General features: G+C 36.4%; 2 protein-coding genes across 2 annotated transcripts; one reads left to right on the forward strand and one right to left on the reverse strand.

Moving 5' to 3' along the window:
- The first annotated feature begins 1,657 nt into the window (after positions 1 to 1,657).
- LOC126614446 (putative anthocyanidin reductase) lies at positions 1,658 to 4,713 on the forward strand. Its single transcript, XM_050282153.1, has 5 exons — positions 1,658 to 1,941; positions 2,021 to 2,196; positions 3,379 to 3,591; positions 3,847 to 4,217; positions 4,422 to 4,713. Exons 1-5 carry the CDS (start codon positions 1,830 to 1,832, stop codon positions 4,576 to 4,578), a joined length of 1,029 nt encoding a protein of 342 aa, XP_050138110.1. The 5' UTR covers positions 1,658 to 1,829; the 3' UTR covers positions 4,579 to 4,713.
- Positions 4,703 to 7,351, reverse strand: LOC126614319 (probable WRKY transcription factor 46). The gene is made up of 3 exons (XM_050281949.1): positions 6,649 to 7,351; positions 6,407 to 6,535; positions 4,703 to 5,556 (listed from the first exon to the last, which is right to left on the reverse strand). Exons 1-3 carry the CDS (start codon positions 6,972 to 6,974, stop codon positions 4,950 to 4,952), a joined length of 1,062 nt encoding a protein of 353 aa, XP_050137906.1. The 5' UTR covers positions 6,975 to 7,351; the 3' UTR covers positions 4,703 to 4,949.
- Positions 7,352 to 11,506: the final 4,155 nt, after the last annotated feature.

The raw sequence follows: 11,506 nt of genomic DNA on the forward strand, positions 1-11,506 counted from the left end.
GTGGAGAGGGAAAAGGTTAACATCTTAAACCAAACAATCTGGGGGAAATTCAAAATCATCAGTTGAGAAATCAAAATCCCCAATTGGTGAATTGGTGACTGAAGTTGGAGCTGAGATTATCTCAGTGAGACCAGATTCTGAAGTCTGCACATCATGCGCTAGTCCGAAACTGCTCATATGGCACATCCCACCCCTACCCCCACCCCCTTACCCATCTCTTCCTTCCCGTCCGTCTGTCCCCACCCTTACCCATCTCTCCCACTCTTCTTCTTCCTCCACACCAACCCCAACACACTCCCTGACACCCTTTTCTCAATTCCCTCCTTCCCTCTCCCTCTCTAGGGTTTTAACTTCGAATTCCACCCCTCTCCCGCCTCTTCCCCCGCCACTCTCCACCTCCCGCCTCCACGCGTCTCCTTCCCCCAAAACCCATATCCCCCTCCACCTCTCCCACCTCTCCCACCTCAAAGCCCCGCAACCCAAATACCTGCAACCCACTACTTGCAAAACCACAACCCACAACCGTCGCCGAGGGGGGGTCGCGGGAGCTTATCGTCGACGGGAAGGGCAGAGGAAGGCAGGTGGGTCATCGCGGGGGGTGGGGAGGGAAGGCAAGTGGGTCATCCGGGGGGGGGGGGTGGGGGGAACGGACGGGTTTGGTTTCTTCTTTTGGGGGAAGGGATTTTGTAAATAGGAGTTACAAATAGATGAGGGGGAAGGAAGGGACCTGGTTCGGGTATTTTGGTTTTTATTTTTTTATTTTTTTTATTTTTAATAGGGTTAATATTATAATATTGTTAATGTATAAAAAATTTTATTTTATTTTTTATGTGGCATCGATATCAGCATAAATGTGGTAGCCACGTCAGTATTTAACAGATCATTGGATGAAATGTGTTATTTTGAAATAAAATAGTACATAAGATATGAAATTGAAATGTTTTATAGATATTGTATGGAGATGTAATAAATCCGAAATCTGAAGGGTTTTTATGTAATTTAACCAAAGAATTGATTAAAGTTGTATGAGTTAAACCCGGCCACATGATTTGTGGCGCAAAAAAAATGATAAAAAATTAGAAAGAAATTGGTTGTAGGGAAAAATGATTAAAAAATAAAAAAACTAACAAAAAAGATTTGAAAACTTTGAGTTTTAACGAAAATGATAAAAATGTGTTGTGTGTGAATAGGATCAGTATTAACTTTTAAGATTAAAAATATGTGATTTTTTGTTAAATTAAACAGCATCGAGAGTGTTTCGTAAAAACTCTCTTAAAAAATATGGGTCATTGACAGGTGGATAGAAAGGTCAAACCCGGTATATTACTGTACAAAATGGAAAAAAAGCACATGGGAAAGAGTAACATAAGGGGCATTTTAGGCAGTTCACTATGAACAGTGTTTTTGTGTTGGATTTTAGTGTATGTATAATGCAACACGGCTCTTTTGGCATTATTATATTATGTGTGCTGAACAAGCACAACGTGGCACAGAAATGCACCACAATTCAAGAATTTGGAGTTTTTCTGAGATTCCTCACAATGCCGGTTCGATGACGTTACTTCCAAGATTTATATATTGCTGTATAAAATGAATAATATTTGAAAGATTAAATTTGTGAACTAAATTTTATAAACTAAATGATATAAAAATTGATGATTAAATTGTTACGTAAACATTGTAAACTGTATTTATTTTTATTAATAATATATCATTTAGTTTGTAAATTTAATCTATAAATTTAATCTCTTTAATATTATTCATATAAAAATCACAAGGCTGGATATAGTACTTGGGATTTTGCTTAGAATTGCTGATCGAAATCGCAAATGGAGAACACTAGGGTTTGCGTTACTGGAGGCTCAAGCTACCTCGGCTCTTCACTTATCAAAGGGCTCTTAGAGAAAGGATACACCGTCCATGCAACCCTAAGAAATCTGGGTTCTCTCTCTCTCTCTCTCTCTCACACACACACGCACAAAACTTGCTTAATTAATATTGTGGATAAATATTTTTGCAGGTGATCCATTTAAAGTGGGACTTCTCAAGGGTCTTCCTACTCCTGGTGCAGACAGCAGACTGAAATTGTTTGAAGCAGATATATATAATCCTGATGAGTTTGAGACAGCAATTCAAGGGTGCAACTATATTTTTCACTTGGCCACCCCTTTGCAGCACGAGCCCAAGGATACTCAGGTTTGTTCTTTTTTTTTGGAAAACTACTCAGGTTAGCTTCCTCATCGTCTTGTCTTATTATTGACTGAAAATATTACAAGAATAGAAAAAGAAAAGAAAAAGGGGAGATCTAGATCTGAAATGGTTTGAAAGAATTGTTAATTATTTATTCTTTCTACTCATCTGATCGAGAAAGTAATTTTTTTTTTGTGTGTTGCGAAAAGTTTCTAGTTTTTGTCCTGTGCCTTCCTCACTAGAAAATATTATTATATGTGTGACAGTAATGTTTTCTGTTAATTTTTTTTTTGCTTAAATGTTTTCTGTTAATTATATTAACAAGATGTTAACCCCTCGATAATGCGAGAAAATACACTCTCTTAAGGGCTGGTTTGGTATTGTTGTGTTGTAAGAATAAGCAGCTGTGAAATAAAGCAGCAGACTGTATGGTAAACTTTTTTGTAAAAGTGTTTTTGAAAAAAAAAAAAGTATTATAGTATTTTTTTGTAAAACAGATGTGAAAAAAGTCGGTTTTTCAAAGTTGGGTTTTGCAACTTTGTGTTTTTGGTTTTTTTTCATCCAAAACTGTGAAAAAAGTTGAAGCTGAATGTTTACCAAACACAAAAAACTCCTAGGTTTTTTTTATATCCATTTTTTTTAGAATCACCTCAGTACCAAATCAGGACTAAGTAACTGAAAATAACGTCAATCTAAACAAATACCAGCGGCTTTTTGATTAAATCCAACTGTTGCAAACATTAGAGTTTAATAAGTTTCCTAAGCACACTTCCAACCTCCAAAGAAAATGTCAATTTATGACAGTTAAGTTGCAATTCATGACTTATGTGATAATCTGAAGTCTTATGTCAAATTTTGTACTTCCCCAAACGAATTATCAAATATATATATTTTTTATTAATATAGAGGTTTAAATGATTGTATTTATTAAAAAAACTGTTAGAAACAAAAATTTTATTGGTTAAAATGTTAGTAGAATAAGGAACTCACCATTAAAACTAATTAAAAATAAATTGGACGTTGATGTCAAATCTGACTCTTAATCATAAAGGTTTCAAAACTGGTCAACAAATAATACTTCGGTTAGAATGATTTTTTATGTCAAACATGCACCAATGACATCTCTACTTAAGACTTGACATCTCCTTGGAGATGCTCTAATGCCACACTTGTTTACTACTGGACTAGTTCAAAGACACTTCTGAAGCTGCAGTTTCGGGAATTAAGAGCATAGTGAGGTCTTGTATCAAATCAGGCACCGTAAAGCGGCTCATTTACACAGCCTCTGTGGTGGCCGCTTCACCAATCAAAGACTCTGGAAATGGCTTCAAACAGTTCATGGATGAGTCCTGTTGGACACCCCTCAATCTTTCATTTGCCTTTGCCAATAAAGTATTGATTGTAAGTATATCAAATTTATTTCAATTAAGAAACAAAATTTATAATTATTGTGTAAGAAAGTTGTTCTATTGTCAAGTTGCTTTTGAAGAAATATCAACCACTGATGGTAAGAGTGGGAAATAAGTGCCCACGTGCGACTAACTCTAGCATATTTCTTCCTTAAGAATGGAATCATCTATTATTTGTTAGTACTTTGCTTTTTTTAAAAGAAAAGGAAAGAAAAAAAACGAAAGAGTGGTTAATATGTGTTTGTAGGACTATACACACTCAAAGAGCCTTTCAGAGAAAGAAGTGTTGAAGCACACTAGTGGTGACCTTGAAGTAGTCAGCATTGCCTGTGGCCTTGTGGGAGGGGACACACTTCTCACTGCTATGCCTGAGAGCATGGGAGTGCTCATTTCACAAATCACAAAAGATAGTAGGAGATACCGAACCCTGAGATTTTTGGAGGAATTGCTTGGTAAAGTTCCAATTGTGCACATTGAAGATGTTTGTGAGGCACACATATTATGCATGGAGAAGCCTTCCATCAATGGCAGATTTCTATGTGTTAGTGCATATTTGTCTTCAGCAGAAATAGCATCTCACTGGGAAAAAAACTACCCAGGTCTCAGAATAGCTGAAGAGTAAGTTCTAACTTGCTACACAAGCTATTAAGAAAATTTTACAGTATTGTTGTTCTAGCATTCTAAAAAATTTATCATGCACTATTCAAATTGTAATTCCTCATTTGTATTTTTACCAAGGCGCATGATATCGCTTTTAGAGCACTAATAACAACTTCTAAAATCTACAATGGTTCCTAACAATACACATTATCCTTGTTTCAGGTTTGTGGAAGATTCGGGGAGAGACATTGGCTGGGGTTCCACAAAGCTGAAGAAAATTGGATTTGAGTACAAATTTGATGCCAAGGTGATATTAGATGACACTCTAAAGTGGGCCCAAAAGATGGGTTTCAGCCAAAATACTGTTGTACCCAAGTAATGACCAATGACAAATAAATAACTTGCCTCTGATCAGTGATCAGTCAATTGCAGCAGTTAAGAAGTTCGAAGTTCGATAATATTTACAGATTTGGTTACAATACTTAAATGTATTTAATATAATCTTTATCTCGAATGCAATTTTATTTTTCAAAATCAGCACTATTCCTCTTGGGACCAAAGAATTTACAAATCAATGAGACTAGAAGTGGAAAGAAGAAAAAGAAAGGCAAAGAGACACACAGAAATGCTACCTCACACGTTACTTCTACCTAGGCAGAGGAAAGCTCTCTTCACAAACCTCATCTTCCCCTCTGCAATTTTTTCTGGGGTATTTTTCTTTCTCAAGTGGAGAGGGAAAAAGTTAACATCTTAAACCAAACAATCTGGGGGAAATTCAAAATCATCAATTGAGAAATCAAAATCCCCAATTGGTGAATTGGTGACTGAAGTTGGAGCTGAGATTATCTCAGTGAGATCAGATTCTGAAGTCTGCACATCATGCGCTAGTCCGAAACTGCTCATATGGCACGGTGACACCGCCAAGTAGTCCGACTCAAATGTTGCTGGTGGAGATTCAAATATTGGAGCATAGCTATCGACCAAATTGTTCTCCATCATCGTTGAGCAGAAAATATGTTCCCCAACCATTTCGGATTCAATCGGAGTGGAAGGGAAGGAGAATGGTGAAAATATATCTTTCTCTCTAGCGTCCAAATATTCAGTTTTAACTCTAAGCCCTGCTCTTCCAAAACTAAATGACATCTCTGGTGAAAATTGTTTCGCTTTTTTGACTTCTAGGGTTGTATTTTCGTTGCCTTTTAAGCCTTCTTTAACCCTAGCCAACTGAGAGGCTTTGTTACAAGTATGGACTCCCCTGTAGGTTAGCACGAAGGTTGTTGGATCTGCATCTGATTTCTGAACTTGCTTGGTAGCTACGCAACCCTGTGTTCCACGATGTGTGCATCTGTAGTAGCCTCTGCAATGCAAGAAAACAAAAACCCTCTTTATAAATTAATTTATTCTCTCGGTAAATGTTACATGTACTGTAGATTTTCATTGAAAGTGATATGTTAGATGGCATTTTCTTGATTAAATATCAACGATCCAAATTTGGGCCAAAGTACAAACAGCTGTTCTGTGGTCCGTACATGATTTTGGTAATATATACGTTGTTGCAGGTAAGTTTTAGGCCGTCCATAGATTGGGTTTTGGACTTGGATCAGTGATCAGGCCAAGACACATTTAAGCTAAAAGGAGCTATACTGCTAAATGCTTAAGAATTTTCAAACTTATAGGCAAAAAACAGAACCAGTACTTAATACATACCACCTTGCAAAAAAATTTGAAGGACGCTTTTAGCAGCCACATATATTCACATTTGGATAAGTTCTAACTTCAAAGTACCTTTACTTCCTTTATGCAATTGTAGAAATAAAAATGCCAAAAGAAAAAAAATTTATCATCTTCTATAATTAGTGGATATAATTCCTTAAGCGAAAAAGAAGAAAAAGAAAAGGTGTTTGATGTCAAGGAATTTTCATGTCCTGCATATGTTTCCGGACACACATGAGCAGCCTGATGACTGAGTGATGACATAAAGCAAAAGGTATTTCCCTCTGAACAAATAGATACTTGACTGAAGGAAATCCAGCCACATCATGCTTTTGGTTTTTTTTTTTTATTCTTGTTATCTTCTTCAATTAGAGCAGTATAACCGTGTTTTTTACACTTAAGTTTAAATTTAAGTCCTCATAGATTAGATTAAATTAGAACATCGCTCAAATAAAGAACTAGTAATTCACACTTCAAAAAGTAAAAGTTCTCACCTTGGATGATTAGCTCCAAGGATATTCTTTTGGCCATATTTTCTCCAACTATAGCCATCATCAAGACCACCATCTAACCCTGTTCCAGAGGAAACCTTCACTTCCTCAGTCCAGCTGGGCATTGTTTTCCTGCAGCACAAAAAAATCCCAACAATTTGATCAATATCTAATTTCAACAATCGAATTGAACTGATAAAAAAAAACTGCCCCTTTAACGAAATTAAACCAGATAAAAAAATTACGTCTTCTTGAAGACATTTTTGCGCTTGCAATCCTGGTCAGAGATCTCACTCAATGGGCTACTATTGCCAAATGAAGTTGGTGATTCCAACATAGTTTCACGAGCTGTGATGTGTTTGGATTCTCCATCAGATCCATCCCCACTCCCTGTGAGCAGTGAGAGTGCCTTCTCATATGAAAACAGTATCTTTGAAATCAGAAAATCTCTTGTTTCTTCTGAGGAAGAATGGTGGAGGTGGCTCATGAGCTGCTCAGCCAGCTCCTTCCCTTGCGTTAGCTCACTGGTTAGACTCTCCTGCTCCCGCTCCATGCTCTTTCTCTTCTCCATTTGCAAAAATGTGAAACCAAAAAAACAAAAGTAATAATGCTTGAAGCACTAGAAACACCAAGGCTACCGAATGAGATTGATGGGTAGTTTGCTTAAGTAGATAGAGAGGGAGAGAGGGAGAGAGGGAGAGAGAGAGCTGTGATGTGATATTATTGAGAGAAGGGAAATGTTGTGTGTGAATTTCCTAGTGAAAGTGTGAGGAAGAAGGGGTGGATATAAGGGGATGAGAAAAGAGAAGGAAAAGAGACAGATTTGACTGAAGAAAACTAAATTAATTTGATTTTCTTTTGCCTTAAGCAAATAAGACTAGTTTTCTGGTTATAATCAATTTGTTGGGGGTAGTGATGGCGAAATAGTAGAGTTTTGAAAAGAAATGTGTATGAAAAGTCCTCCTGACCAATTCAACCCCAAAGAAATTCCTTTAGACTCACATTCTCTCTCTCTTAAAACTATAGTCGTGACAAGTGAGAAGCAACGCGCAAGAAGGTTTGAAGATTCTTGGTCCTATCCTCTAAGGTTTAATTCAACACGCCCCTTTTTTGCACCTAACGTGGGCAATTGTTATTGGGTGATATTAGACAAAATATTGCTCCAAGAGAATCCATAAATGGCTCTTTAAACTAACATTGTGAATAGTCGCTCTCTAAACTTACAGAGAAGAAGATAGATTTTCACAGTTGCAAACTATTAGAGAATTATTAAAAATTTAAAACTCTCTAACTATTCAATTATTTATCTCCTCTTAAAACTCTCTCTTAAAGAACTAATAAAATATTAAATATTTATTAAAATACAGAATGTTGTTGGAGATGTTAATTTAAATTAACTAGCTAATTTAGAGAAACTCTTGGAGATGCTAAGGGGTCATATGGATAAGCTGTTTAACGAATGTGAGCATTTAACCCAAGACTAATTGTCACTATAAGTAGAAATGTCCATTGTCTTTTAAGAAAATACGGTTTAACTTTTTGAATATTGTTATTGACGTTCCAAAACATCCTACACTGCTTTATTATAAAGCACAAACAAGCAAATTCATCAAAGAATGCATAACAATTTTTTGAGAGTGCTAATAACAACTAATGTGATTGGAAACACCATTGGATAGAAACATATAATCCACTTTGGTTCTTCGTTTTTTTATAAAAGTCTCCAATTATAATGCCTTGGTGTTTGTTGATTGATTGGCATAATTACTTATGGCGTTTTCATCAGGTATATGTCTATATATATATTTCAAAATGGTGACTAAGGTGCTAATAAGCTAGCTTGGTCAGATGAATTTTATTTGCGCTTAAACAACTTCTATCATTCAATGTAGAATGCTCTCAACATATATATTTATTATTTGGAGTTACGCTCTCAACATTGTAAATACTTGACTTGCCAATAGTTTTCATTCATTTGAGGGGAAAGAAAAAAAAAACTAAAAATGACGTATAGTGCTAACGTAGTGTGAAAAGCTTTTGCTTTAGTTGATGTGTTGATAAATATAAAACCCATGTTTGCTTGAAGCTTTATTTTCTAATACTCCTACATATTAAATGAATATTACACATATAATATCTTATCATCTTCAACCCTTCAACTAGCTAGTTCCACGATGTATATTGTAATATATATTATAAATATCATATGATTTTTTTTTTTTTTTTTTTTGTAAAATTGGCCGCAAAGTTCGTCCCACTCCAGCATTGCTAGCATGGGAAGAGACTTTGTGGAGAATTTATTGATAAACAAAAAAAATACAATATGTTAGGCGGGACATGAGGCCAAACCCAGACCAATAAAGAATTCATAACAACAATTCAAAACCTCTTTCAGCAAAACCTATAACAAGGAAGCTTAAAAATGTTGTGAGAATAAGCAGCTGCAGCACAAGGAGGGCATGAATCTCACCAATGGACACCAGGGTGATCAACACCATAATTGGCCAACCAATCAGTAACTTGATTACCCTCTCTAAAAATATGAGAAATCTGAACCTGCATGGAGGATAGTAAAACTCGACAGTTATGCCAACTGACCAAAAGCCTCCAAGGGATAGATGTCGAGGAAGGTGAGGATGAAGAAAGAAGATGAACAACTAGTGAGGAGTCACATTCAATCCATAAGGAATGCCAACCTTTATCCCAAGCTAAAGATACAACATGAATAACAGCGCGTAGTTCGGCATCCAAAGAAGATGCCAAGCCTATTGAACCCGCAAAACAACCAAGAGAATTACCCGTAAAATCCCGAAAGATACCACCAAATGCAGCCACACCAGGGGAACCTCTTGCAGCACCATCAGTATTCACTTTGATCCAAGACTGAGGAGGCAGGCGCCACAACACCTCAATAATTTTTGGAGCCTTAGCAAGACGTCCACGAACACCAATAGAATGAAGAATGCAAAGCTCTTCCACAGAATTCTTCATATAGTCGGAATTGAGAGAATCAATTTCAAGGAGTTGACATTTGATAGACCTTACAACGTCATTGATAGAAACAACCTCCTCATGAAAACGAACAGTGTTGTGAGCATGCCAAATAGAATAAAAACCAACTCCAATCATACCCCACCAAAACAGTTGCACTTGGGTACCAAAAGCTTGTTGTAAAGGATAATGGAAAAATCTAAAAATATCTTGAAATAAGTATTGAACTCTGAATAATTCCAAAACAGTAGACCAAATTTGATGTGCAAAAGAGCACTCAAAGAAAATATGTGAAGCAGTTTCCATACCTTCACAACAAAGAGAGCATATAGATGCTATAGCAAAACCTCTTTGTTGTAAGAGATCGTCAGTTAACATCTTACCATATAAATACTTCCACAATATAACCGAATTACGAGGGCGAAAGCAAGATTGCCAAACCCATCGATCCCATTGAACCAATGGTTGTTTATTACGCTTAAAATCATAAGCCAAAGATAAAGAAAGGTCACCATTTGAAGCAAACAACCAAACTATTTTGTCATCAATCCCATCCTTTGAAGGAAGCCCAATGGAAGAAATATCATCCCAAATGGGCGCTAACCATGAATGTAAAGTAGGTGGGGGAATCCAACAACCATCCACAATAAAATCAGAAACTTTAGCTCGAAAAGCCTTGCATAAATCTAGTGGAATACCAAGCCTATTAACTATTGGAAAATCTAACCATCTCGCATGCCAAAAATTAATAGTTTGACTATTACCTATCACCCATTTTGATCCATGAAAAATATCTGAATAAAGAGGGCGTAAACCAGGCCAAATGGAGGAACACTTGTATGTAGAACACGGCTGTCCAAGACAATTAAAAAACCGACATTGAAAAAACCGTGAAGCCATAGATGAGGTAATCAAAATATCCCAAAACTTTTTCAACAAAAAGGCCTTATTTAAAGTTGAAAAATTACGAATGCCAAGACCTCCTTCATTTAAAGGAACACAACATTTTTTCCATGCCACAATAGAAAATCCACAAGAATTAGCACATCCTGTCCAAATGAAATTTTGAGTCCAACTACGAACCTGATTTAATACCGTAGGTGGCCAAGAATAAACTGAGAAAGTATGAGACAACATGCTTACCACAATTGACTTGACCAAAGTAACTCAACCAGCCATTGAGAGAGAGTGACCTTGCCATTGAGAAAGACGAGAACGTATTCTATCTGCTAATGCTTGAAAATATGCCCTCTTAGGTTTGTCTTTAAAAATAGGAGCCCCCAAATAAGTAAATGGAAACTCACCTTCAAAGACATTGAGCCATGATAAAATACGCAAACGACGCATAGAAGCCGATTTCCCAATATAAATACGAGATTTAACTTTACTAATACATTGACCAGAATTCAAACCATATTCTTCAATAAAATGCATAAGGTTCATAAGGCTACGCTTGTCACCTCTGCAAAAAACCATTATGTCATCCGCATAGAGAATATGAGAAGGAGCAGTCACTCCCCGAGGGGAAGAGATGGGTTTAACCTTTCCAGAGTTTACAAGATCCACTAGACCTCGACTAAAAACCTCTTCAGCAAAACAAAAAAGGAAAGGGGATAGAGGATCCCCCTGACGAACACCCCTACTACATCCAAAAAATCCAACATGTAAACCATTGAATAATATAGATAGCCGGGCTGAGGAAAGGATTACACGAACCCATTGAACAAAAGTATCATGGAAACCAAAAGCTCTAAGCACCTGATCTAGAAAGTCCCAATTGAGAGTATCAAAAGCTTTAGCAAACATCAAACTTAATAGCGACATTACCCCCAAAACACTTATTGTCCAATAAATTAACACACTTTGAGGCCAACAAAATACAATCTAAAATATGCCTGCCCTTAAGAAATGCGTATTGATTTGGCAAAATAATTCGAATAGCTACGAGAGCAAGCCTATCTGCAAGAATCTTTGTAATGACCATCTACCAGTTCTTGTTTCTAGAGTTATCTATCTGTTTTCACACCTAATTACTGGTGTTCTTTTTCTAATGATGATGTGAAATTCTTGTCGACAACCATATTTTCTTTTTTTTTTTGAACAAAATCGACA

Source organism: Malus sylvestris, chromosome 1 (genome assembly GCF_916048215.2).
Source record: "Malus sylvestris chromosome 1, drMalSylv7.2, whole genome shotgun sequence".
NCBI lineage: Eukaryota > Viridiplantae > Streptophyta > Magnoliopsida > Rosales > Rosaceae > Malus > Malus sylvestris.